A 27,568-nucleotide genomic window follows, 5' to 3' on the forward strand; every position below is an offset into this window, starting at 1 on the left:
TCCAGACTATTGGGTGTTGTGAACCCCAGGGTTTTGTTTGCTTGTTTTTGCTGTACACAGTGTTCTGTGTTGTTGGAACATAATAGTTGAATTGCAGAAAACAAAGACATTTAATATTTTCCCACCATCATCCTTCAGCACGTAAGGGTCAAATTAATCTATTCTGGGGTTGCATTGTGTTAGAATGCTTGATCTTAAAAACTTCTGTGTGAATTGCTGACTTGAGTTTCGGACATAAACTCCCATTCACTTGGGAGCTGGGGTGATGTCTTCATCAGTACTGTAATTGCTGTGCAAGGATGAAGACCTAAGTTTGGAACCCCAGGACCCATTAAAAGCTGGGGTGACCCCCATCTGTAACCCCAGCTTCTCTTCGTTTATACACACAGGTGATAGCATCTCCACATGTACATGTATACACAGGCATATGTGTGAGCATGCACACGCACACACATGTGCACTCGTGCACACACACTGTTCAGTAAATTTTGGACTGGGATAAGGAAACAATTTCCAACAATTTCTGAAACAGCCTAGATGTACTTCTGTCGTGTAAAACTATGTATTTATGCAAAGAGGCATTCTCAGCATCGGTGATTATAAAATCAAAATATCAACCAGCTCTGAGGAACGTTGTAGATGCTGTGTCCTACATCACTAAATATTCAGCCAAGATCTAATTCCTTATGAAAAAGTAAGCACACCCATCTCATTAGTATGCAAATTTATTTTAATCTTTAATCAATTGTAAAATTGCATATATACCAAAGACTTATTTTACAGTAAGTTTCTTTATGATTATCAGTAGATATTTGACTTTTAGTGCTCCTATTTGATTCCCTATATATCTGGGGTCACACCCAATGTTCTCGCAGGTAAAGGGACCATGGATGGACACAGTTACAGAGACTCTCTCACCCTCTACCAGCTGAGATGTATCTCACTTTCAGCTCAGAGTCATGGCCTGGGTAGTCCAGGGACTTGCCCTGGGACTGGCACTGTTTCTCTGGGGCACCCCAGGCTATCTGAGGTGGTGTCTCTTTACTGGGGTGACAGCCCCGTCTGGCCTGTGATTGGCTGAGTGGATTGCATGCATCCACAAATGCTGCTTGTCTAGAGCCTGGCAAGTGGCCTGTGGGAACTCCACATCCCAGCCTGGGTCAGCAGCCCTTCATCCTCTACCCACAGTGACAAGTGACAAGGAGAGAGCTGAGGCTGCTCTTCACCATGACAACAAGAGTATTTTTCCTAGAAAGGAGAAAGCAGGGGCAAAGGTGATACTCCACAGAACAAATGAACTGGGCATGGAAGAGTGAGGTAGGACAAGACCCGGCAACTAAAGTATCCCATCAACAGCCACCCCTAACCATAAATCACGGGAAACAACCAGAGCTGTGGCAGCCATGGTAATACCCCACACACCACACACGGGAGCCTTGTCTAGCACCTCCCAGCCCTCTGTGTTGGTCCTGATCCTGTTTCCCTTGCTTCTTTTAGGGAACACATCCTATAGACTTCTTCATGTGTGAAGTCAACTTTATCTTGTGGTATTGGAACACACGACAATTGAGGGATCCCTATATCAGGCATAGTGATTGCCTTAGAGGTGATCAGGTGACCCGGGTCTAGTTAATCAGAAGATGAATCTCCATCTCAGGCATGGTGATTGCCTTAGAGGTAATCAGGTGACTCAGCCCTGGCCAATCAAGGTGAAGCTCTATCTTAGACATGCTGATTGGCTTAGGGACAATCAGGTGAACTAGATCTGCCCAATAAGAACCTGATCTGACACCATGGTTATAAGGGGCAGGAAAGCTGCTTTCTGGAGGGATTGCTGGCCCTAGGACTGCAGACAATTCTGCCACTTCTAGGGATAGGCCTGTGAGTCAAGTCAACACAAAAGAGAGACACAGAGGGTCACAGGTCTGAGTTTCTACATCCAGCCAGCCTGAAGCGGAGGGGAGGTGGTTTCATGTCTACAAGCCAATGAGATCATTCTCTGTTTCAGCAGCTAGTTTGGATTTCCTGTCACTTGTGACCAAATGAACCCTCACTGATATCACCCATTGAGACAGCATAGAAGAGAACCCTTTACTGTCCCCTGCCCTTGGCCACCACAGCACTGAGGGGCTTCCATCCCGGGCCCTGGCACTCTTTCCTCCTTGGAGGAACTGTCTGTCACTCCACATCTGAGGCTCTGTCCCATCCCCTTGCTAGGTGGGGCTGTCCTGGTAAGGGCAGCTCTGAGCCAAGGCCTAGAATTCCAGAGTGTACCAACACCTTCAGCATGCCAGGAAGTGGGCTGGCCACATAAGTCCCTTAGCTCTAATCTAATCCCTTCAAGGGCAGGTCTAATCTCTTCTTTGCAGATACAGAGGCTTAAAGAGGTCACCATGTCTCTACCCCACCCAAGCTGAGTTTCTCAGATTGATGAAGCTGCTCTATCACATTCTCCAGGGACCTGGACTGCGGTCCCCACACAGTCTAGCCCTCCCTGGACAGGGATCACAGGAGCTTCCCAGTTTCCATTCATTTTGTAAGTAAAGAGCTCGAGAGCAACAGACCACCACTGCCACCGAGTGAGGAGCTGAGCTTTTAATGCCCCCCTTTGCCTCCATCCCCAGGCAGAACTGGACCTGCTGGGGGCCCAGCTGTGGTTCTGAGGAGGAGGCATGCAGACTGAAGCTGCTCAGTTCTGGTGCCCCCAGTGTTCCTGTTGACCTCAAACCCGAGACTCTCTGGGATGAAGAAAACACCAAATGCTAAGGAAAGCAGCAAGGGAGCTAGGAACTGGATTCATGAGCACTTTAGGGAGGAGGTCAGGCCAGGTCTCACACTGTGTTTCTGAGCTCTTCCGAACAAGGATGTCATCAGGGACTAAGCCATTCCTTGAGGGTGGCAGATAAGCATGGCTTCTAGAACTCCATACTGGCCTGAAACTGTTGCTACCTGGTTGCTGGTGTGGGAGAGCAAATGTGTCCAGAAGTCAAGAAGAAGGGCTGGGTCTCAGGCCAGTAGGATTGGAAGACATGAACCAAGGATGCCACACTGGAGGAAAGACCCAGGCCCTGCCTGAGAGCCCTGGCCACAATGCTTTCTCAGTCCTAATGGCTGTAACCCACATTGCTGTTATTGCCATCTCTGTGATCCAGATCCAGCCCTGTGCAGCCTGAAGGCCTAGGTCACTGGTTAAAGTCTACTGGGGCTGGGGGAAACACCCTGACTGAGTGCTTGGGCCCAGCCAATTCCCAAGCAGTCACTAACAAGCAGAGACTAACAGGATGGTTAATTAATTCTATTAATTGATATTATTTGTAATGCAACTACCAGCTGTGCTGTTTATATACAAAGTATTTGCACACATACACACACACACACACATACGGGCACACACATTCTCTCTCTTTCTCTCTCTCTCTCCCTCCTTCCTTCCCTCTCCCTGTCTCCATCTCTCTGTCTTTGAAGCAGCCAAATGCTATCAGGGCCTGGGATTTGGGATTTCCATATGGGAACTGGGGGAGAAAACCAGGGGAGGGGTGTAAGAACAATTGCCTATAGATTCCAGCCAAACATTGACTGGATCTACCAGGTTGGGCACCTGAGGACATACATGTTCCCCTCATCAATCCTCTCACACACATTTCCACTCATTCAGTGACTCATTCCTCCCTTCATCCGGCTACCATTTATTAATCAGCTACTGTGTGCTCCATTCTGTCCTAGACACTTAGCCCTAAGCTGGGACACTTGCCATGTTTTTGAGAGACAAGCTAGAGGGAAGGGTTACAGATCCCACTGGCCCCTGGGAACTGGGGACTCCAGGTTGGGGGTCTTAGTGGATGGATGTCCTTTCTTGAGCTGTTCCTGTTGATTGGGGAGCCTCAGTTTTCTTTTATAAATCGATTAACAACAATGAAAAAAAAAAAAAAAAACACTGAGGGAGTCCGCATGACCTCATTCCAACGGGTGCTGCTCCTGGTGGGGGCTGTGGCTGGGGTGGGTTGGGACAGGAGACTCCTACAGTCAGCCACAGTCTCTGGCCAGGCTTAAGCTGGGGCCACCTGGCTGGTCTCCGTCTTGGAGGCAGTGGCAGAGGCCTCATCATCACCCAGGGGATTCTTGCCACAGCAGAGGGTAGTGAGCATGCAGTTCCGGAACTGGAAGGCAGAGGGTGCCAGTCAGGACTAGGCCCCCCACCCACCGCCCATCTTCAGCCCTCCACCCACAGCATGTCCCCTCACTGGCTCCTCGGGGGAGCTTGCTAAGTGTGTGCTGCCCCACCACGAGAGATGCCCGGAACCCAGCACAAGGGTTTTCATCAAATGATATTCCGCCGTGTCCTGTGAATGCTTAGGACCTTCTGTGACTGATCTCTTGTAATTAGGATTTGGCCCTTCCCTGCAAATAGAAAAACCAAAGCCCAGAGAGGGAGACTTCTGACTCCCTAGGTCACACAGTCTGAATGTGGCAGAGCTAGGACATGAACCCAGAGTCTAAGTCCAGAGACCACATCCTTTTCTGCAGAGAGACCTTGGCTTTTAACAGCGGCTTGTTCCCTCTTCTCCCAGTTCTAACATTTTTAGAAACTTCTTCAGCTTTGCAAACAGTGAAATCATTCCATTCCCAGTCTTGTAACTACTTGACATTTTCTGGTTATATTTTGAGACAGACTGCATGCAGTCCAGGTTGGCTGCCAGATCACTGTATGGTCAAAGGTAGCTTTGAACTTCTGCCCTGCCTGCTTCAGCCTCCTGAATGCTGGGGTAGAGAGGTGCACAGCCACACCCTGTTTTGGAGGGGGGATACACATCACCATGTAGCCCAGGCTGGATTTCAGGATCTGCCTGCCTTGGTGTTTAGATTACGGGTGTGTGCCTGACTTCTGACTGACTTGCAAAGCAGACTTCCAGAATGATTGGTCAGATGTATTTCATAGGAGCAGGTGCCAGGCCACCTGGAGGGCTTACTCCCAGGTTACCCCGAGACTGGGAGGTCGCCGACCTGAGAGCTCACAGCCTGCCAGCGGCCTAGGCAGAGCCTCTCTCCTGCCCCATCCCCTCCCCTCCCCATCCTTCCCCTCACTCCCCACCCCCACCCGGCCATCCCAGGTACCTGTTTATTCATCATGATGTAAATCACCGGGTTGTAGATGGAGGAGCTTTTGGCAAAGAAAGCCGGCAGGGTCATGAAGATGGGGCCGAAGTTGGAGCCTTGGTGGGTGAAGATGTAGAAGGCCACACCAGCGTAAGGAAGCCAGCAGATCAGGAAGAAGATGACCATGATGATGACCATGCGGGTGACTTCCTTTTCTGCCTTCTGCGTGGTGGCTGACTCCTGCTGCTGGGCAGCCGCCTACAGGGGTACAGACCTGTGTCCAGCCTGTGGGCTCCATACTTACCTTGGCACCCAGCTCTGGCCAGCCAGCGTGGGCCTGGGCACACACACTGAGGCCCCCACTCATACCTCCTTGACTGTGAAAACCAGCTGCCCATAGCAGAAGAAGATGACGATCAGCGGGATGGTGAAGTGGACCACGAACATGTAGATGACGAAGGACTCATTGTTGACCTCGGGCTTGAGCGTATAGTAGTCAATCCCACACGAGCACTGCATGCCCTCGGGGATGTACCTGAGGGTCGGTGCAAGGGACGATAGGGTTGGAAGGGAACACACGCTCAGCTGGAGGAGGCTGGAGCTCCTGCAGGCCTTGGGAAGCATGGTATCGTTACCTGCTGGCCCCATTGCCAGGTGAGACCTATCCGTCTCTGCCCTGAGGGCGACTCTCAAGCTTCCTGCCATTTGACCACACCGCTCTTTCCCACCAGCCTGCTGCCCTTTGGTGGTTTAAGTGAGTTGGCAGAGGGTGCTGGGGAGGAGGGTGGAGGCCTGTCCTGTAAATGCAGCAGTTTGAAGATGTGCGTCTCCTAGCAACCGCAACGCGTTCTACACTAAGGATGGGTTTGCTACCATCTACGGGACTTGGTGCAGCTTCTAGAAACGAGGATGCTGTGATCGTGTCTGAGGATGGCGACACTGGGCTGCATTCAGAAACCCTAGACTGTCCGTTGAGTGTATGTGTACAGGCTTGCCGAGTCAAGCAGATGAGGATGTGGAAAGGGCAGCATGGGGTGATGGGCTCTGATTCAGCAAGGACCACTAGGTGGGCTCCCAGAGGATGGGGAAGAGATATGAGGAGAGAAGGGAGATCCGAGGCTTCTGGGTACCAAACCACTATCCCTACCCTATCTTATCGTGCCTACATTTGGAGATGGTGACCTAGAGGTTGGATGGGACCCAGCTCCTGAGGCTACAACGACACCATGCGTGTTGGGAAGGTTCAGCTTCCCTGTGGTGCTGGGGTCCAAGGTCAGGGAAAGCTGCCCCATGCCCAGGAGAACTCAACCAAAGAGGATTGTAGTTTGGTCTTGGCTTAGCTGAGGATTAGGGGCTCGGCCAAGGTGAAGGTTTGGGGTGTCCAGGGTTCCCCTTGCCATGGGGCTCAGAGATAAAATCAGACTTGTTGTACCACGACTTCCCCTCCTTCCGCCCCTGCCTAGACCTCGCTTGGCCTAGGAAAGTCACCAGGATAGTTTTAGGGGCAAGACTGTGTAATATAATGGAACCAGCCCACAGGCTCTGTGTTCTGAATGGGAATCCCACAAAGGCCTTGCCAGATCCAATGCTCAGTGCCATTACCTGGACCAGCCGACGAGTGGAGGAGCAGCACAGGCCAACGCCATGACCCAGGTGAAGACCACACCCATAATGGCATGGTTCTCCCCGAAGCGGAAGTTGCTCATGGGCTTGCAGACCACTACATATCGCTCAATAGCCAGGACCACCAGGGACCACAGGGCGATTTCACCTGTAAGGTAGTTGTTGATAGCCATCAGTCCTCCAGCTCTGACGAGCTAACAGCCCCAGAGAAGACAGCATGGAAGCCTCTGCATTGAGACTTGAGTCAGGCCTTAGAGATGCAGTGAATTTGGACTAGCCAGGAAGACAGAGGCGGATGAAGAATCCATGTGCCAGAGGAAGTGAGCAAAGGAACTCTAGAGAACCAAGAGCCCTTCCGTTTGGTTAGAGCTTTCGGATCATGAGAGACACTGCCACAGAAGGGCTGGACCTGTGGCTTCGGGCCACACACTGGCTAGTGCTTTAGCAGGGAGAGAAGTAATGGAGTGCTACCAACAAGAATTTCTGGACGACAGGTGTGGCCTGGGCCTGACCCCGTGAGACAAGCTGACTAGTATGTCACCCTAGCTTGTCCAGAGACTGGGGGGCTGTGGTCACAGACGGTAACAGAGATGCCCAACAGTGCCACCAAGGCAGCAACCTGGGCAAGGGGGAGATAAGACAGCGTCCTTGGGACTTGTGCAAGCTGGACCTGGCTTTGGGCTTTGTCATGCCCGCTTCTCCTGTTTCCTCTTACATCTACTGGTGACATCACTGGGTTCCAGTTGGGGGACCCCGACTCTGACTCTGGCCCTGCCACATCTCTAAATGGGTCTTTCTGCTGCTCCCTGGCTCAGCTTCCTCGGCTCCACAGGCTCCATTTTCCTGTGACAGCCTCACTGACTTTCCAGCCAAGTGAGAGAAAATGTTTGGAAACCCCTGGTGTGGCAAGGCAGTCCACGCCTGTGATCCCAGCACTTGAGAAGCTGAGGCAGGAGGATCAGGAGTTCAAGTGCATCCTCAGCCACATAGTTTAAGGCCAGTCTGGACTACGAGACTGTGCCCCTCCCCCAAAGGTAGAAAGAAAAAGAAGAGAAACAAATGACTCCTCTGAGATTCCCAGTGATGGAGGCCAACAGGGCTGGAAAGGCAGTCACATAGATGCCCAGTACACTGATCCAATCGTCACCTGGACCAGGGACACTCATGAAGGACCTGGACCTGTGTGCCTTTTCTAGCTCATCCTGGTGCTCAATCTGAGCCTGCCCCAGCTCAGCTGCCTCATAGGATACCCTCACACACCATGGCTCCCAGTGAGCCCTTGACCTCTCTAAACCCCCGTTTCTTGCATTACTCAAAAGGAGACAGATGAGCGTTCAATGTTCGCTCTAAACAGCAGCCTAGCTCAGCATCACAGTGTTGTCAATGAATAAGCAAGGCCTTGGGACGACAGCGATTGAAGAGGAGTGGGAGAGAGACCCACCGGGCTGCAGACCCTCCCTAGGCCCTTTCATGCCCCCTTGGCTCCCATCCTACACCCCAGTCCCTCTGCTCATACCACCCAGTGTGGCGAAGAAGCCCTCGGCGTTGCATCCCGTGGGCCCAAAGACGAAGTAGCCGTGCAGTGAGGTGTAGAGCGTGGTGGTGAATCCTCCGAAGACCATGAAAAGATCAGCCACGGCCAAGTTGAGCAGGATGTAGTTGAGCGGCGTGCGTAGCTTCTTGTGCTGTACGGTGACGTAGAGTGTGAGGAAGTTGATGGGAAAGCCCAGCACGATGAGCAGGAACATGTACGCTGCCAGCATGGAGAACTGCCAGGGCTCAGCCAGGTAGTACTGTGGGTGCTCAAAGGGACTGCGCACCACGCCCGTGATGTTGGAGAAGGGCACGTAGAAATCGGGGCCCTCCGTGCCGTTCATGGCTGCGGCCCTCGAGGCTGCCCCACGGACTGTTCGTCAACAGAGACGGAGGCTGCCTGGCGAGCTCAGCCACCTACAGCTCCCACAGCACAACTCCAGGCACCAACCCCCCCCAGACCCTTATAAAGTGACCTTCTCTCCCTAAGCCAGGGGCTGATTCAGCATCTGGGAGATATCATACTAAGAATACTAATCCCACTGCGACTACTGGGGCCTAATTGGCTTGCAGCGGGGCCAAGGTGACACCGGGTGGAGGTCCTTGAGTAAGGGAAGAGTGTCTCCTCTTGTCTTCCCCAGAGTCCCCCAGGAATTTTCTACCCATGTCAGTCTGGTGGCCTCAGGCTGGGACTGGGGTCTTAGGACCCTAAGTCCATTTCTCTGTATGATTACAACTGACAATGACGTCCTGAACTCACCTACCCCATCCCTTCCCAACGCCCCGGCCCTGGCACTAGCTCATTTGGACAGATCTGAGCACAGTCAGCTCGGTCCATTACCACCCATCTCACCCCACCCCACCCGAGGCCCAGCAGCTCGATAACGATTTGTTGCATTCAATTGGAATTTGCTCACTCACTTGTTCATTAAACATTTATGAGCCAGCCACCTGGGAGATCAAGGAGGAGGCCATGGCCCTGCTCAGAGTGCTTCTGGCCTGAGCAAGACTCCGCCAGAGGAAGAAACACATTCCAGTCCAGGGAGGGATGACCATAGGCTATGGAGGCGGGGATGGCCTGCTCAGGTGGGGCAGGACATGGACCCCGCGTGAGGAAGCAGGCTGCCAGGTTATTTAGGTGAGTGTGTGGGGCCTGGAGGCCATGGCCAGGGCCTAAGAAGTTCTGCCTTATCTAGAAAGCACCGGCCATACAGCTGGGTGAATCCCAGGGCCAGAGAGGATGACTAGAGACCTGGGGCTTCAGGTCTTCAGACCCCTGTGCAGGCTGAGAGATACTGCTACTGGTCTGCTGGGGATGCCAATCTGGGGGGAGGCTGGTCCTGGACTAGCCTGGTGTCTGAGGATATGAGTCCAGCATCTCTGCCATGTAGCTGGGGTTCCCGGAGGCCCCCCTGTACAGATTACTCTAGGACCACTGTCCAGTTGGCACGAGCCTGGAGTACCCACTAAGTCCCAGGCAAGGGGTTTCATTCTGGGGGCCCACAGGAGACAAGAAAGCACGGGCTGCAAGAAGCTAGCACCCCATGAGGGAGATGGTGGTGAGTAGCCCTTACAAGGGCTAGCAAAGAACAGAAGGAAAGTTCCCGCTATGCCGAAGTTAGACCATAGCTTCTGAAGACTTCTCTGAGAAAGTGAAGGTTAAGAGCTGATGATGGGAGAAAACGCCATGCCACTTGCCACACAGGGACCCAGGCCCTGGAGCTGGGTAGGAGCCTGGTCAGGGAAGTGTTCGCCTCGGAGCCTCAGGGCCCTTAGGCTCTGTCTTGCTCGGTCTCTTCACACCTGGGATTCCTAGCTCTGTCTGCTCGGGAAAGCAACCCCGTTTCCTGCCGGTCCCGATTGGAGAAGAGGGACACAGCACCGGCATGTGTGTCGGGTTGGGAGCTGGCCTCTAGCAGTTGAAGGAGCTTGGCCTGGTGATTAAGACCAATATTCATGAGGTCAAGGTGGAGGCTTTGCGTCTGACATGACCCTGGGGGTCACCCCCAGTTCTACCCTGACCCCCACCCAGCTCAGCAGCACGTCAGCAGCCTTGGCAGCCAGCTCATGCTGGGGACAGCCGGGAAGCTGTCCTCAGGGGCTTTGCCCATGCCCTGGGCTCTAATGTGAACCTGCAGGGCAGACTGGACACAGTAGGAGCTTGGTAAACACCTGCTGACCCAGTGAGTGGGTGGGTGGGTGAGTAGGTGAGTGAGTGAGTGAGTGAGTGAGTGAGTGAGTGAGTGAGTGAGTGGGCAGGTCTCCTGGGGAAGCGCTGCCTCTCTCTAAGGTGGGTTAACAGATGCAACGTCACAGGTTGAAAGCTGTCACTGAGATGAGGGGACACCGGGGTCTATACAGTGTTGTTGCTTCAGTGAGACAAGTTCAGAGTTGAGATGGTCATTAGAAGTCATCAGCTCTGATTTGCCTATGCATCTTCACTTACAGAGACCGAGGCCTGGAGTCCACAGTGAGCCACTGAGGTCACGTGATTGGCCAGCAACTGCCAGGGCTATCATCACACAGTCCACAAAGTTCTGTGGGTTTCTACTGCCGTCTCCTTCCCCCGTCAACACAGTTGGCCTCTCTGCCTCCACAAAGCAAGTCACTAGAGGAAAGGGCCTGCGCTGTGTCACATGGGCTCAGATGAAGCAGTGGTCATCCAAGAGGAGGCACAGATTCTATCTAACCTGTGTCTCATAGTCACCAGGATACCCTGGAAAATCCCACTTTGCCCTCTGGGCCTCTGTTGCTGGGCCTGGGAAACCCGGGGCACAACAACCATATACAGACTGCTCCCAGCCCGCTGTCCCCACCGGGACAACTGATGTGCCCTGGCTCCTCTGCACCCCCTTGATGTCCCACTCAGGCCCTGAGCCAGCGCAGGGGCCCCCCTTCCCGAACACCTGCCCCCGCAGGCTGATGGGACTTGTCACCTCAGTCCTGCTCCTCTCTCAGGTCTCCAAGGACAGCTACTACCGCCACTCTCCACACCAGGGCTGGGCCCCACGGCGTGGCTTGTCTGCTAACTGCCTTCTCACCAGCCAGACCAGTGGTTCCTAACCCGTGGTTCACAAATTCTTTGGGGGTCGTATATCAGACATTTACATTACGACTCATAGCAGTAGCAAAATTACAGTTATGAAGTAGCAACAAAATCATTTCATGGTTGGGGGTCACCACAACATGAGGAACTGTATTAAAGGGTCGCAGCATTTGGAAGCTGAGTTGTGGGGTGAGAACCACTGATGCAGACCGTCTTGTTGTCCTCCTACTGAACCAAACTCATTCGTATATCTGGAATGCAGGTCAGCTGAGCCCGTTTTTTCTGTGTGTTCAGCTCTTGGCCCACAGTAGTAGGTGTTCAAGACACACCATCCCTGTAGGCTAGGAACCCTCCACGGAGGTGGAGTCCGGAGTCTGGTGACCTGCAGCCTGGGTTCTCGTCCTCTCAGGAGTGTGGGTTACTAAGACTGGGCTATGAAGAAGTGTGAGGTGCTTGGATGCCAGGACCCAGGGAAGCTATCTCTGAGGCTAGCTACCGCCATGCTGGCCGCTCAGCAGTACGGGCAGTCACAGGGCACTGAATGGAGGATTAGGGACTTAAGCCACCAGCGCTAATAGCTCTTAAGCCCCAGAAGGAAAAGTGCTGCTGGGTCAGCAGGCCCTCCTTCTCTTCTCACCTGTGGCTTAGTCTTCCTGGCCATGTCACCAGGGCCTTGCTGAGGACGGCCAGGGAACCTGGAAGGAGACAGGCGTCCAGTCTCTCTCTATTGTGTTGAGTGCTGTGCCGTCTCAGGGCGGCAGACGGATGACCAGGGAGAAGCAGCCATTTGTTCTGAGCCCCACCCACCCTGTTCCGCTCTGCCTTAGCTGTGTGAACTAGAGCCAGCAAGAGGCAAAGCAGAGGAACGCCCAACTCTGGGGCAGAGCCCGGGGGGCCTCTGGCCTTAGCAGCCTTTCAGACAGAATCTATAGGAAATTAAGTCTCACGGGAGCACAGGTGACCAGGTCCTGCACACCTCAGAGGGTAGCCTCAGAGCCTGGGGGCTGGCTGACACTGACCAGCCACTGTGAGTCACAGGCAGGAAGAAGCACAATCGTTCCTGTGCTCTCAGAAGGCGTTTGGAGTCAGGATGAGGGATGAGGGAGCAGTCCCAGGGTGGGTGTTGTGGAATATTATTTTAAGATGTGATACATTTGTTTATGCTGTGGAACATTTCTTTAATGATGCAAAGATGTGTTGCATTCTTTTTTTTTTTTTTTCAGAGCTGAGGACCGAACCCAGGGCCTTGCGCTTGCTAGGCAAGCGTTCTACCACTGAGCTAAATCCCCAACTCCGTGTTGCATTCTTTTATGCTGCATTTAACTTTGTGAAGCTGTGTTACTGTGCCTGTCTAAAACACCTGATTGGCCTAATAAAGAACTGAACAGCCAATAGCAAAGCAGGAGAAGGGATAGGCAGGGCTGGCAGGCAGAGAGCTTAAAGAGAAGAAAAAGAGAGAAAAAAGAGATTTAGGAGCGAGAGTAGGAGGAGGACTCCAGGGACCAGCCACCCAGCCAGCCATGGAGTAAGAGTGAAAGTAAGATATACAGAAGAAAAGGAAAAAGCCCAGAGGCAAAAGGTAGATGGGATAATTTAAGTTAAAAAAAGCTGGCTAGAAACAAGCCAAGTTAAAGCTGAGCATTTATAAGAAAGACTAAATCTCTCTGTGTGTGATTTATTTGGGAGCTGAGTGGCGGGCCTCCAAGAGAGTTAAGAGGCAAAAACAGGCAACAACAGATGGGGGGCTTGCCTGGTGGTGGTCGCAATGCCCCTGCCATCACTGTGTAAAGCCCAGGCCAGGGAAGAGGCACAGCCAAGGGGACACCTAGCTTCCGCAGCCATGTGGAGGGAAAGGTTAAGGGGTGGAGACCCACAGACACTCTGCCTGGTATGGCCCAGCCAGTCAGCTGCCATCTTCCTCTTCCTCACAGTGGACATGACACACAGCATCAGTACACAAGCCCTGACAGTCTTACCAAGCTCTGGGGCTCCAGCCGTCACCTCTCCCTGATCCCATCTCCTTCCTGACAGAACTGGCACCTCCAGCTCCCTTTCCTAACTTCCTTCAGTCAGGGTCACTGTGGGCTCCATTCGCAGATGCTGGCTATGGCTGAAAACTCCACATCCAAGCTGAAGGGCCTTGTGTACGGAGGTGGAAATGGGATCCAGAAGGGAAGAAGCAGGAAGCGGGGCTCAGTGTGAAGGCTGCGTAAGGGTGTGGGTCCAACTTTGGTTCAGCAGGTCCGTGTGCTCAACCAGAGAGTGCCTCTGGGCCTCAGTTTCCCTATTTGTGTGGGCACCCCTCGAGGCTGCTCAGACCAGACATGACGATGCTTCAGCAAGAACTGGAGCTGTGGCCAGGCTCAGCCTCAGGGGCTTGGCTCCCAGCAGGACTCTTCCTGAATTTCTGTGTGATGGGCTGAGAGGATGCATGCCGGCGTCTCAGACAGCCCCCCACCCCCCACCCCACCCCCCCACCAGCCACAGACCATCTGATCTGTCACTGTGATTGACGCCCGTTGGGTAGCTGGCGCTGTTTCCTCCCTCACCCCACTTCTTCCCCAGCCATATGCAAATGAGTTCAGTTCAAGGCACGCGCTAATGGAAATCCTAACACATTAATAAATGTTTAGTGCGAGAGAGAGCATGCATGATCATAAGCAATTAGACACTCGACGGAGGAGTTGTGTTGGCACAACTGTCTGGCTCCCTCCTTCATTCCCTCCATCATTTCCAGAGGCGGGGGAGGGGGGTGGGGGGAGGGCCTGGACCTTGCCTGGCTCCTTCCTTCATCTCCACAGAGGCAGAGGGGGTGGGGAGGGCCTGGACCACGCCTCACCTCTGTCGCTCACTCTACCCTCACCTCTCACCCCAGCAGTGGGCATGCTACTGCCAGCCTCACAAGGAGGTCTTCAGCATGGCTCCCAGCCGCTCAGTCTCCCTGCTCCCGCCCGTTAAGATACTGTGTGTGTGGTGGGGAGGCGGGTGTTGCTGCCTGTCCCTGGGCAGGTGGCATGCAGAAGGACTTCAGAGATTACAACTCTAGGTGCCCACTCAAAGCTGGAAGCCCAAGGGCCCTAACACCTGCTGCTCTTCTAGTCATGACCGGGACGGGGGCTGCGGCTGCACAGAGGTGCCCAGTGTGTATGATTCTCCTTCCAGATTCTGCCTGACACCCTTCCCCGACATTCTTTGGATCCCAACTGGACCCCCCAAGCCTCATGCCCCGGAAGGAAGGGGAGGAGCCACAAGGCTGATATCCTGTGGAAGCGGACCCTTGACTGGTGTACAGGGCGGGCTCCAGGAGCTCCAAGGACAAGACTGTTCATTGGAGGCAGGCATCTTATTTTCTTGTCAAAATGGATCCTCATTCAAACAAAATAAATAAACAACAAAACCATCCATGTCCCTGCCCCTCCTCATGCTGCCATTTGATTCGATTACGTTTTAAAAGCACGAAAAAGCAATGTTCCTTTCGGATCAAATTAGAAACAGGTGCACTTTTACATAAGGAAATTAAGTTGCAGACAATATGAGGATTTGCTAAAACGCAGACACTGATGAAAACGAGTAGCCCTTTTATTTGTCGTTATTGAGGCAATCTGTTGGCAAAGTGTTCACGGTAACGGTCTGACAGATCTGTGGACTCCAGCAGGCTGCCATGAACACTTGAGCCCTTCTGAAAGTAACAGATTTTTTTTTTCTTAGAAAATATATGTACGTTCTCTTCTGCATCTCCTGGCGCTATTTACAAGGCATGAAATGCCATAAATAGGAAATCTGTGGTTACACAAGGCGAGGCCCCTCCCCAATATACAAACTTCATCTGGGCAGGAGACACATTCTGAGGGTTTAATTCTTTCTCCTCTACAGTCTGGGGACAGCAAGGAGGCCAGGGGAGCGGGTGGTCCCAGGGCTCACGAGCCAGTGTCGTCGATGCGTCTCCGGCAGTAGGGGCAGCAGGCATGCTGGAGGACCAGCAGCTCATAGTCCTCCGAATGGAACATCTGAGGAGAGACAGCCCATGACGCAGGGAAGCAGGGCCAGGTGCCCTAAGCCCCGGGAAGAAACAGCTAAGCAGTGAGGTGCTGCCAACTGCAGCAGACCTGTAGGACTGGAGGGCTCTTTATTCTGAACGAAGTCCACAGGTACATCACCCCTCATCCAGGGAACCAGGTAAGGTGCACCGCAGCCAGCTGGGCAGATGTAAAGAGCAGGCTGAGGCCAGCTCACGCTCCTCCCCCTACCCGCCCGGCTTCCCAAGGGAGATCCTAAGAACGGAGGGGCAGGAGAGCCTGCCAGTGGCAGGCTGGGTACCTGGAAGCAGGAGGGGCACATGGTGATGGAGGCGTCGGGCAGCAGCGAGCGGAAGTACTGCCATTGCAGCGGTGGAGGCCAGCGCTTGATGAGAACGTCCCTTCGGCTCATGGAACGCAGCACTGACCGGTTCACCACCACGGGCACGAACTCGGAGCCACCTTGCTGTGAGGGGGGATGGACATGGGTGCTGCTGTATCCTTGGCCTGATCTTAGGATCCTTGGTGGCCAAAGGGACACCACCACATCTCAACTCCAGGCAGCCCTGACAGTGACACCCCCCCACACCACACCACACCAGCACTGAAGTGGCCTTGGAACCACTCAGTCACCACAGGGAGCTGTCCAGTTCTCTTTCCCACTGCCATGTCTGAAGTTGTAGCTAACTGCCACACTACCTGAGGGTCCCTGTGTGCCTGGGGGAAGTACGGGATGGCTCTCCACCAGGCCTCTCAGCACCCTCCCACTCTTGAGGCGTCTCACCTCAAAGCTCAGCTTGGCTGTGAACGGGTCATCATCTCCTAGGGAGTTCACGGTCTCATCCAGCCTCAGTGTCTGGGAACCTGGAGGGTTCTGGTCAAGGATAGAGCTGGAGGTCCAGTAAGGCACAGGCACCACCCTCCAGCCCACAATTCACTCCCAGGAGCTCAGCCAGGGCTGACCTCTCTCACAGACTTGGGGGAGTGGTACAGTGGCTGGGAGAGGCCTCCAGGTGGAAGATGGGGAGAAGGGCACGGGCCAGAGGAGAGAAGGGGCCCCATGGGGACCAACTGCTTCCCTATCCTCCATGGCTCACAGTGTGGGGAGCAGAGGCCCAGCTGCAGCCTGAGAAACTCAGCAGTCACAGCCATGGAACGAAGGGCAAAAACCCTTTCGGAATCCAGTCAGTCCTACCACCCTTCCCGCTGCCCAGTGGCGATGGAGCTGGTATAAGGCAGAGGCAGGAGGGCCTCATGTAGGGATTAGGTGGGTATGGCCAACTGTTCCAGTGAGGAGCACCAAGGATGCTAAAATACCCACAGGGGTCCAGCGTCCTAGGGTTTCAGCCATACTACTGGCAGCCACCTCTAACTACCTAAGGACGAAGCACTCGGACAGCAGAATCGGGGGACAGCGAGGCCTCCACGAGAATAGGGTGGACATCCAGGGGCTTCAGCCTGAGTAGTGACTGCTACCACTGCATGAAAAGCTACCTGAGTCGAAATCTGGGGGTCCCTCAAGAATACACACTACTCCCTCTGCTTAGCTGTGTGGGCCAGAGGCAGGATCGGTGCCTTCATGAACAGGGTCGGGGACCTCCCAGGAAGATGACGGTGCCCCTCTCCTTGTGCCTACAGGCTCTGATATTAGTCTTCACTGCGTGGGGACCTCCAGTCTTTCTGGATCCGATTCCTTCCGTCCCTGCCTGCTGGCACAGACCACACGAGGCCCTGCCCTGCCTGGCCCGGGCCTGGAGCGCAGGATACCGTTGCTTGTCGCCTCCTGCCATTTGCTCTCCCTCTTGTGTCTTGGCGCCTCCAGGTCGATGAGGGCAACAGCTTCTTCGTCGGTGATTCCCTCTTCCAGGTAGAACTCCACCAGGTGCAGGACCTCTGCGGGACAGGGAGGGGCTGGAGGATAGCCTCGGGGAGCGGGGGACTGTCACTCACACCAGAGCGTGCCCCCTCCCCACAGCAGCTCCTGCAGCCTCCCAGAGGGCACAATGGAGCCTGGCTGGTCACTATGATGAGAGCGGGACTTCTGGCTGGGGACATGCTGGGCCCCGGCTCGGGCTCCTGACAGCACTTCTGCATGGAAGGCACGGTGGCATCGGCTTATGCACAAGGGAGCGGCTCACCGTAGGAAGAGGCAGAGAAGATGAAGGGCTGGCGGCAGTTGATGCACACGTTGCCCAGGTTGTTGAGCAGCGGGTTGTTGGTGGAGCAGCGGTAACACAGGGGCACCAGTTCCTACAAAACACGCGCGTGTCTGCCCAGGCTCAACCACAAGTGTGCACACATCCGCTCCCTCCCAGGGCAAAGGACTGCGTGCTGCGGGGAGCCTGGCCGAGACCTACAGACAGAACTGAAGACTCCATCTGCGGCCCACTAACCCAGACACTCCCTCCACGTCAGGCCTCAGCAGACGCTGTCTTCCTGGGAACAACTGCACCCACTGTCACTTCCTGCCACTCACCAGGCTCTGGCAGTGTGTCAGGCACACCACGGATGCTGCACAAGTGGCCTCTGCCCTCCTGTGGGGAAGGGTTTGTAAACACCCATCTGACAGAGCAGGAGACTGAGGCACTGGAAGCCTGAGGCATGGCTAGGTCGTCGTAGACCTAGGATTGGAACCCAGGCCTATTGACAAATCCCTGCTCTGAGCTTAAAATCGGGGCTATATAGATCTGGGTTGTTGATGCTGCAGGAAATCTGTTGGGATGCGGCCTGGGGGAGCACAGGGACACCCAGGAAGAGGGTCAGCCCTGAGCTAGGCTTGAGGGAAGAGACAGTCTCTGGGCATGGAGGAGCTGACAGCGCTCCAGGTCAGGATGGGCTGGAGCACAGCAGGCCAAGTGGAGGGCAGAGGGCAGCTAAGCAGGAGGGGACAGACGAGCACACAGGCAGGGGATCCCCGAGAACACAAGAGCCATCTCTCAAACAGACCCCAGACCAGGCTCAGAGTCACGCCCTCACCTCACTGTCATGGAAAGGCTTGGAACGGATGGTCAGGGTGCCCAGCTCAATGGACTTCTGGATCCTCGCGGGGATCTGCAGCCCCCGAAGCTTGTCATAGGCATGCCGGGCCAGCTTGTAGGCACCCAGGGCCTTGCTCTGCTTGGCCAGTGTGAAGAGGGTGTTCCTGCCATCGGCAAGGTTAAGGACAGCAGAGGGGTGAGGGAGCCAATGCCACCCACCCTGGGCTGGAAAAATATCTTGTGCTGGTAGCAGACCATCGTCAGGAACTGAAGAGATATTTGTTCAGTTTGAGGTCTATGTCCCTAGGATGGCAAGGCCCAGGAGTTTTTCCAGAGACAAAGGCAGTACAGGGTCTTTTCTGGCCTCTCTCTCTCTCTCTCTCTCTCTCTCTCTCTCTCTCTCTCTCTCTCTTGCAGAGGTGGGGGGCATCATGGTCTCACTATTTAGCCTAGGCTAGCCTCAACCTTTTGGTGCTGAGATAACAGCCATAGCCTGACTTAAGATTCTTTGGGCCTCCCGGTAGCTTCCCCTGCCTTGGGCACCTGCCAATCCAGATCCAGGACACCCGGCACCGGGGTTCTCCTGTCCCGCCCTGCCCTTCCAGCTGGTGTAGACTGGCCCACAGGGGCCACACAGCACTCAAGACTCCCCTGCTCTCTGGGGTCCCCCTGAGCTCATCGGAGGACAACAAACCTCTGTATGCCACGTGAGGTCACCTCCAATTCTGGCTGTGCCCAAGCCCTTCTCCTCCTCCCTGCCTCCCCAGAAAGCAGCTTGGCCCTCGCTCTCCTTCCTCAGCACGGCCTCTCTAACACTGTTCCGGCACCTTGGGCTGGTGTCTCCCTAGCTGGTCCGCTCTAACGCCTCCACGCCCGGGATGTGGCGGCCGCCACTTCCATGTTTCCACTGGACACCACCAGGGAAGGCTCGACACTCAAGTTAGCCAAGACGCTGACTCAACCCAACTTAAGACAAGTTAGATCCAGGAACTGAGGGTAGCAAGGACGGCTGTGGCACGCCCTCGCTGAGCCTGACCTGCCAGTGAAAGGGGCTATCACAGTGAAGGCCCTTTGTTTGGGGCGTTTCCCTGAGGAGTAAACGATGAGTCTGGACCCTCCAGGAAATGAGTTCTTTTTTTTTTTTTTTGGTTTTTTTCGAGACAGGGTTTCTCTGTGTAGCTTTGCGCCTTTCCTGGAGCTCACTTGGTAGCCCAGGCTGGCCTCGAACTCACAGAGATCCGCCTGGCTCTGCCTCCCGAGTGCTGGGATTAAAGGCGTGCGCCACCAACGCCCGGCGTGGAAATGAGTTCTTAATGGTGAGTGGGGGTGCTTTTCTGGGAGGCGTTCCTCAGGAGCCAGGTGGACCAGCTTGTCAAAGGTTGGACCATTTCTCCTCTGTGCTTCTGGCCCTGCTGTATCTCTTGGCAGGGGAGGAGTAGACTCACGGGGGGGGGGGGGGGAGGTAGACTCACAGCACCCCACATAGGAGCTGGGCTTGTCCACACCCACCTCACAGGGCCTCGCTACACCACCCACCCTCTCGATAGTCTTCCCCGCGGCCTGACTCTGGCGCACTGGAGGTAACCTCCTCTGGGCAGCTGTCCCTGGCTAGGCCCAGCCTTACCTCCATTTTACTCTTGGACACAGTGTATCTATCCTTGAAACAGGTCTTGCCTCTTGTCACCACCCCTACTCGATGGCAGCTTTGTCACCTGCACTAACATGCCCCCTGCCCCCCCCACTGCCCCCCTCCCCGATTCCAGCAGAAGGTCTGCCTGGGCGTCCTGGTCCCAGCCCCACCCCTCTCTGTGAGTTCTGGGAGGCCTGGGATAAGGTGCTGGCCAGAACGGCAGGTCAGGGGCCGCCAGACCGCCCTGGAAGCCAATCTCCCCTTGGCACTGGGTGCCCAGCTGCCCAGCTGAGCCTCGCCCCACTCCCCAGTGGCTGCTGAGAGAGGGCACTTCTGCCAGGAAAGTGCTCTGTGGAGAACTGGGGCCATTAGACAGAGGGCTGGGAGGGTGGCGGGGGAGGATACACTTTCGAGATGCCCAAGGGGGTGGCCTTGGTCAGGCTGTGCAGCAAGAACTTGGAGATGTTGAAGAGGGTTTCAGGGAGGTCAAAGCTGAATGGCTCCTCCTGCAGCAAAAGAGAGAGCATGGCATTCCCCACTGGAAGGAGGAGGGCGCCCTGAGCACCTACTGTGTGCTGGCCAGTGTGGCTGGCCCCACTAGCCTTTAACACAGGCTCGTGGGCTATGTACTTTCAATCACATTATACCAAGGAGGGACGTGATGCCCTAATAAAGGACAGCCCATGTCACCCACCAGAATGGGGCAGAGATGAGATTCAAACCCAGGGCTTATCCCCTCAACCCCAGAGAATGTGCTTCTCACAGCGGCAGTGTCCCTGGGGCCACTCCATTTCCTGAGCTCAAGACCTTTATGGGAGAGAGGACATGACCCAGTGAGATGCTTAACCCCTTCCTTCAGGACCCAGCAAGTCTTCTTTGTTCCTCAACAGCTGCTGATGCAAACTGTGCCACCAAATGCACATGATGCTCAGGCTGGCCCAGGCTCTAACCGGTGGTCTCCATGACCACTGGTGGAATGAACAGACCTGCTGCACCCAGGGGCTGCCAGAAGTAGAGTCAAGCCCATCAGGGAAGGTTCTATGCACAGGGCTGTGCATGGCGAAGACCTGCTTTGAGGGGTTCTGACAGTGTAATCAGGCTACAGTGCAAACCACACCAGCTACTGGCAGGCCGGCCAGCTCCCCTCCCACCCGGAGCTCTCCCCAGGGTCTGGCCAGGCTCTCTCATAACGGCCGCCAGGCTTGACCCCGGTGAGGCCCAAAGCTGTGAGAAGCGACTTTCTACTTCTCTGGTTCAGAGCCCAGAAAATTCTCTCCAGCGACTTCTCTCTAGTGTCGTCTGAATTCCTAATTACATTTTTCTTCCTATTTTCCTTTTTTCCTCCTCCTTCTCCTCCTCCTTTTTGTTTGTTTATATTTGGAGAAGGGGTCTTTGGCTTAGGTTGGCTGTGATCTCCTTATGTAGCCAAGGATGATCCTCCTGCCTCCACCTCCTGAGTGCTGGGATTCAGGTATGTGCCACCATGCTGGTTTACCCATTTACATCTCTGCAGCTTCTGTTGGCTCCAGGAATGGAGAGAAACTTGAGCCGCGGGCTCTCCTGGGTGTGAGCTTGAAGACTCCAGGCACTCTGTGGCCTCCCCAGGAAAGAAGCCCTGGGCCTCTGGAAGGGTCTGGGTTTCTCTTTGGCACCTTATGATCCACTCTTACGCAGGGCTGCAGGCCCAGTGCCAAATCCGCAGCTGCCCTGGTCACAGCCTGTGCCACAAAGCCTTCCCTCTACTCTTCTCAGGCACTGTCCCCTCCTTGGTGGAGGGACCACCTCTTCAAAGGAGCCACCTCCAGGCTTTTCCCTTGAGGGGCCGTCCTGCTGACTACACTGTGAGTTCCTTATGGCAGGGACCATGTCTGGCTCACCACTGGGTTCAGGCCTCATCAAAGGGACTGTCACACACAGGCACTGGTTGGAGGACCAGCCCAAGGAAGCAGCTGGGGCCTGGAGGCTAGCCTGGGTCCCCAGGGTGGCCCTAGCTCAGCACCATGTGCATCAGGAACAGAGCTCACTGGTAGGTGAGAAGACCCCTGCACAGACACAGCAGGGAGAAGCAAGGCACGCTGGGAATTCAGGAGCCAAGGGCTGGGCTCCCAAGGCAGCTTAGCATGCCCGGGCCTGGCCTGCCTCCAACACCAAGTTGGGTGCAAGCTCCTTGGTTCATAGCTTTTCAGCTGTTTGAGACAGGGGCCTGAATGGAAGACGAGCCCTCTTGAGCCCACAGATGCTGCTGGCACAGAGAAATGGCACCAGGGCTACAGCAGGCCCGGTGGGACCGACCTAATGCTTCCCAGAGACTAGGACAGTGAGAGAGCAACGTGGACAAAGGGCAGGGACACTCAGGGAAGCAGGGCCTCTGAGGGGCCAGAGGGCCGACACTGGACTGAGGTGAGTGGGCTCTGAAAGCCGCTGTAAACCTTCCACCGGAAGTATGCCAGGCACCAGAGCCACATTTCCAAAGTGAACTCAAGAGTCCTCGTAGACACCCCACCTATCCTCTCCATTTCACAGAGGAGGTGCAGGACTTCCCACGGTCACACATCAGCGTGACACGAGGCATCCAGAGTCACCTCGGAACCCACATCCTAGAGGCTGGGAGCACAGACTGCCGTCGGTAAGGACTCAAGGCCAGGCTCTACCACGTACTAACTGTGGCTCTTCTGTGGCACCTGGGCGTCCTCACATGCACAGGAGGGTGATGGACTCATCTCACAGTACGACTGAAGATGAGGTGAGCCGTACGATAAAGCCTACATTGTCCACACACCGCAGGAACTTACTGACAGGGTCGCTGGTGTAACCCAGCTTGCTGCCACACGATAAGTTCACTGTGGGTTAATCAAGACTGTGGCAGGCTGAGGAGACATGGGCTGAGGTAGACGGTGACTCATTTAACGTGGCCTCATCACAAGAATCAGGGAATGATCTCAACCAATTGTGGGTCTCTGGAGATCAAGCCAACCCTCTCGTTTTATAGAGGAGACTGGGAGCCAGAGAGAGAACCTGAGAGGCATCAAAGACTGAACTAGAAACTGGAAAGGCCTATCCCAGCTCTGGACTATAATTCTCAGTCCCGAGTTTGCTTCATGTCAAAAATGGCAGGTGAGGGGCAAGCTCTTCCCAAGGAGAGCAGGGTTTCTGGGCAGTTCGTCACACCTCCATGGGCACTTCTCTTCAGAGGCCCTTGCTGAGCATGTGAGACCCAAAGGTGCCCATCCCTCAGTCTCTGGCCACCTTACCGTGTAGCGATGAATGGTTTGGTAGCCATGGTACAGCTCAGCCAGGTGCTGGAAATGGTGGAATTTCTCAAGCATCACATCCTTCTGGGCGGGATCTGCTGTGAGGGAGGAGGAAGGGAGGAGGAAGGGAGGAGGAAGGAGGAGGGCAGGGGGAGAGGAAGGGAAGAGGAGAGAAACAGGGGAGGAGGGGTGAGGAGGAGGGGAAGAGGGTGGGAGGGGAGGAGAACAGGAAAGGAGGAGGGGAGGAAGGGAGGAGGGGAAAAGGGGAGCAGAGAAGGATGTGGGGGGAGAGAAGGAAAGGAGGAGGGCAGGAGGGGAGAAGTACAGGAGGGGAGGAGGGAGGAGGGAGGAGGGGAGGAGGGGGAAATGTGTCACACAGTATCACTTCTTCCTATGCTGCTCAGAGGGGTCAAGAGGGCAGTGGTGGACAGGTGCCCTGCTTACGCATGGTCCATCTTGGATGATAAGAGTCTTGGCCGGGCAGAGCTCCTGGCCAGGAGGCACCTGAGGATAGACCTCTCCCTGAGCACACACTGTACCCGCCCAGCTCTGTCTGCTGGGCCAGCATCTGCTGTGTCCAGCAGTGGAGGGAGCCTACTGGCCCAGGCACATCAGAGGAGCCTGGCAGGACAAGGGTGGACAGATGGCGTCTTCATCGGCTGTCCGTGTACCTGGGGCACCTCTGCTTGTCAACTATCTATCTGAAGCGGACGTCAATGACCAGGACAGAAGAACCCCACCTCACACCTGGCCTGGTGGCTCTGACTGGGAGCTGACAGCTGTGACTCAGGGCGACCTGAAGGAAGCAGGATGGGGCGGCGCAGTTCCGGAAGGCTGCCACCCTGCAGCCTCTGCTTCCAGTGCTCAGAATTCTCCCTACTGCACACGGCCTTGGGCACGGCCATCTCCCTTCCCTCCACCTCAGAACTCCCCAGGGCACCATGGGAAGCCCCGTGAATGAGAGCAGCTCTGAAACCATCCTCCTGCCTGAAGCGAGGGAGACTCTGGAGTGGGTTATTGTAAGGTGATCTCTTCATCTTTTCATTTAATTAAAAAAAATTTTTAAGCCAGGGCTCACTCGGGCCCAGCTCCAGGCTCCCAGGTAGCAGGAGAGGGAGATGCTCTGAATTAGCAACGCCGGGTGGGACCTCCCACCCAGAAGACAGACTGCCAGCCAGTCCCACTTACAGGCAAACTTGAAAGAGATGACGGGCCAGATTGTGCCGTTGCAAAGCTCGCTCAGGGACAACACACTCAATAAACAAGCCCAGGCTTTAATGAAACAGCCCCGCTCTTCTGATTTTATCTGGTGCCAGAGAGGGGCCAGGAAAGAGGCCAGCGGCTGTCACTCACTCACTCACCTTGCGCCATGTCAAGGCACTGCATGGACAGCATCCAGTAATAATAGGCAGCGTCGTTAAACCTGCTCTCCACCACGGCATTGTGCGTGAGCTGCTCCAACACGCGGACTGCTTCCCCTTGCCTCCCGGCCTTGTGGAATGCTAGGGGTCATGAAAGCATATGCATGTCATGGGGAGTCAGACTCGAAGCAGGGAGGTTGTGCAGGGCTTACATGAGGCTGCTTGAGAGGCAGGCCACTCGCTGGAGCGTCTGTGGTGCCTCGTTGCTGAGATGCGCCTCTCAGGCCGCAGGCTATAAATAACCAAGGCTACATCCTGAAATAAGCACAGGGAGATACACTCCTTTCGGCTGGGAAATGGCAACCTACTTTAGCAAGGCACAGCAGAGAGAGAACCTAGGCACCAAAGCTGGCAATGGCCAGAGACTTGCCTCCACCCGACTCCAGGACGAGACTTTGTGACTCCTGGGTGGTACTAGCAGGTCCCGCTACACTTGGTGGTTCACAAAACACCTCCACTGCTGCTGACTGCATTAAATCCTGAAGACGAAATCCTAAAGAAGAGAGCCAGCCCCTTGCTAATGAGAATAACGGGCTTTGCCAGGCGGGGGCAGAGCATCCTGTCCAAGGTCAGATAACACCCAGTCCAGTCCCAAACCCACCTTCAGCTGCTGCTTTCAGATACCAACCTTGAAAGATCTGGCTCAGCTCACAAAACCAGACGTTTGTGAAAACAAGCGAAGAATTTCTCAATCATGCCTATGTCTGTTAACAGAAATTTCCTGGGCCCCTCACTACTATGTGGCCAACTTCTGGGGACCATGGGACTGCCAGAGAAAGACTAGGAGCCCTGACTGTGCACGTGTGGGCATCCTTACGACCCACATCCTCCGCCTGCAGAGAAGGAAAGGGTCTGGCCTTGGTTCATTCTCATCTCCCGTCTCTTGTCTGAGTACCAAGTTACTATGGCGATGGATTCTTGGAAGGGCGGCACAGACAGATGGATAGGTTGATGTGTTTTGCCCAAACATGCAGATACTTCAGCAACTGGGTGCTCTGGAAATGCTGAGGCAATAGAGAACATGCTGTCCTTCACAGGGGCTTTTAACCAAGGCGCTCCTCAGGGGGACATTTGTGCTGCAGTGTGTCAGGAGGTGGCAAGTGCTACCATAGAGAAGTGTAAACGAGATGCTATGGAATACGACCCGCCCACTTCAATTAGGAGACTTTCTAAACAGGAGCAAGAGTTAGGCTCCCAGTCGGACAGATCCTGATCCAATTCCGGCTCTGCCACTCGCTAGCTTTGCACATGTAGCCTCTGCGTCTCTGCAGGGCTGTTGGCAGGATTCAAGGTTATGCAGGTTAAGTGCCCAGCCAGCACCTGCCACAGCGAAGGCAGTCACATGGCTAACCGATGATGAACGTTATCGGTTCACGCGCCATACTTGCTTTGGCCTTGCTATCAGATGCCATCACACCCTGTGTGTGCACGGCTCATTTCACCAACAGAAGCACCAAGGGCAGAGAGACTGCTTGGCTTGCCCGAGCCAGAATCAAAGTCCATTTCTGTCTCAGGAGAGGAAAAGGAAGATGAAACTATGCCCAACACTAAGGGTAATTCTCTCTTTTGTCCTGACCACGTATGCTCTGGCTCACGACCTCTCTGCAACTTCCCAGCTAGTGGACTACAGGCAAACTCCTTCACCTCCTTCACCCTCAGTTTCCTCATCCACAAATCACACTGTTGCCCATACCAGCGATTAACGGGAAGGCACGCTGGAATGCAGGTGCCGTACAGGTGAACAGAAAACTGCTGAAGATCTAGGACCTTCCAGGGTCCTGACCAGGTGAGCGATGGGCCCAGGGAAAGTGGCTTCAACGTCCACGTCCTTGTTCTAAAGTCCTTCACCAGCAAACCCATCATGAGCCAGGCTGGAGGCCCCTGTCCTGACCTGAGGGAGGGGCCAGGCACTCTGTACCATGTCTGGGCAGCCCCTCCCCGCCCCCGCCCTTCCACACCGTCCAGCCTGTGTGGCCTACCTTTCTGCGCTTCCTCAAAGCGGTCGTTCTCCGCCAGCCACTGCGCATAGGGCACGTAGATGTCATCCTTGAACTCAGGGTGCTTCTCACCCAAAGCAAAGGCCTAGAGGGAGGAGTCGAGGCATTCCTAATGAAGCGGCCCCCGCAGCCCCTGACAATGTGGCACTTGGCTGAATCTGTTAGGGATGTCATATTTTGCCAGCCTGACAACTCGGAGGGGGAGAGCGTCTCCCCCTCCAACCACCCCCAGCAACACAAAAACAAACCAGCTCTTTGAAAACAAAAGGCAATTAACGGCAATATGCAACCGACTGGATTCAATAACAACACAGTCTGTTTCTGGACCACAGAAGCAGCACAGAATCGGAAACATTTTATTTTGAGGGTTTGCGTGGGCTCCTGTAGCGCTGCAAACAGATTTCTTTTAATTGCAGGCGACACCTAAGGAAACAGGATTGACATTATCTCCATCACTGCTTATTAGCTGTCACAGGAGACTGCGGACACAGTGTTGTATGGGACTCGGTGTCTGCTTCATTGAAGCCCTCAACCACCTGCCAGGCCAGGGGAGCAGCGGAGGAGGCTCGGGAGGGTCCAAGACCAGCTACTGCCACTGTGGGCTAACGTTCATCTTGAGGAGCCACCACTGCTGCCATCACCAGCCTGTTTTTCTTGTCCATGGCCTGTCACCTTGAGAAGTGGAGCCCTTTGGAGGGCAGAGGAGGCAGGCTGCTCTTACTCGGGTAGTGCCTTGCTATGGCGCTGTAAGAGACTGCCATGGTGGGTGGACACCGCTAATTCTCTCCAGGTGACACTCTCCAGAGCACAGGCCCAGAGAGGCTCTGCCCTGGCTGCCTAGCCAGCCTCGGCTCCAGGACAGCTGTCTTTCTGATTTGCTGGCTGATTCTGCTCACGGGCCCTCACTTCACAGGAGTCAAGACTGTGAAGAAGGATGAAGGCAGGGAACAGCTGCCCTTGAAACGGCTCTGGTAGCTTC

General features: G+C 54.8%; 2 protein-coding genes across 5 annotated transcripts in view; both read right to left on the reverse strand.

Annotated features, from left to right (window-relative positions):
* Positions 1–2,607: 2,607 nt before the first annotated feature.
* On the reverse strand, positions 2,608–8,594 carry Rho (rhodopsin). Its single transcript, XM_028864082.2, has 5 exons — positions 8,234–8,594; positions 6,697–6,865; positions 5,464–5,629; positions 5,113–5,352; positions 2,608–4,157 (listed from the first exon to the last, which is right to left on the reverse strand). The coding sequence occupies exons 1-5, from the start codon at positions 8,592–8,594 to the stop codon at positions 4,047–4,049; spliced, it is 1,047 nt and encodes a 348-aa protein (XP_028719915.1). The 3' UTR covers positions 2,608–4,046.
* Positions 8,595–14,854: 6,260 nt separating this feature from the next.
* Positions 14,855–27,568, reverse strand: part of Ift122 (intraflagellar transport 122) — a 72,797-nt gene continuing 60,083 nt past the window's right edge. The window contains exons 20-29 of one of the 4 annotated variants that reach the window (XM_028864005.2): positions 26,572–26,674; positions 24,533–24,673; positions 23,172–23,266; positions 20,326–20,426; positions 18,289–18,454; positions 17,451–17,562; positions 17,080–17,205; positions 16,097–16,176; positions 15,614–15,778; positions 14,855–15,303 (exon numbers count right to left, since the gene is read on the reverse strand). In XM_028864005.2, coding sequence (XP_028719838.1) covers positions 15,214–15,303; positions 15,614–15,778; positions 16,097–16,176; positions 17,080–17,205; positions 17,451–17,562; positions 18,289–18,454; positions 20,326–20,426; positions 23,172–23,266; positions 24,533–24,673; positions 26,572–26,674 — 1,179 coding nt within the window. In that variant the 3' untranslated portion in view covers positions 14,855–15,213. Of the gene's footprint in view, positions 15,304–15,613; positions 15,779–16,096; positions 16,177–17,079; positions 17,206–17,450; positions 17,563–18,288; positions 18,455–20,325; positions 20,427–23,171; positions 23,270–24,532; positions 24,674–26,571; positions 26,675–27,568 lie in introns of all 4 variants that reach the window. The other 3 variants (XM_028864004.2, XM_028864003.2, XM_028864000.2) reach the window with 3 other exon arrangements.

Source organism: Peromyscus leucopus, chromosome 3 (assembly GCF_004664715.2).
Source record: "Peromyscus leucopus breed LL Stock chromosome 3, UCI_PerLeu_2.1, whole genome shotgun sequence".
Lineage (NCBI taxonomy): Eukaryota > Metazoa > Chordata > Mammalia > Rodentia > Cricetidae > Peromyscus > Peromyscus leucopus.

What these genes read in the sequence shown, in the direction of transcription:
- Rho (XM_028864082.2), bottom strand. Translation starts at nt 8,594, where the DNA reads ATGAACGGCACGGAGGGCCCCGATTTCTACGTGCCCTTCTCCAACATC. An exon ending in CTTCTTCGCCACACTGGGTG is followed by an intron (nt 6,866 to 8,233) that starts GTATGAGCAGAG and finishes ACTACCTTACAG; the next exon opens with GTGAAATCGCCCTGTGGTCC. An exon ending in CCACTCGTCGGCTGGTCCAG is followed by an intron (nt 5,630 to 6,696) that starts GTAATGGCACTG and finishes ACCGACCCTCAG; the next exon opens with GTACATCCCCGAGGGCATGC.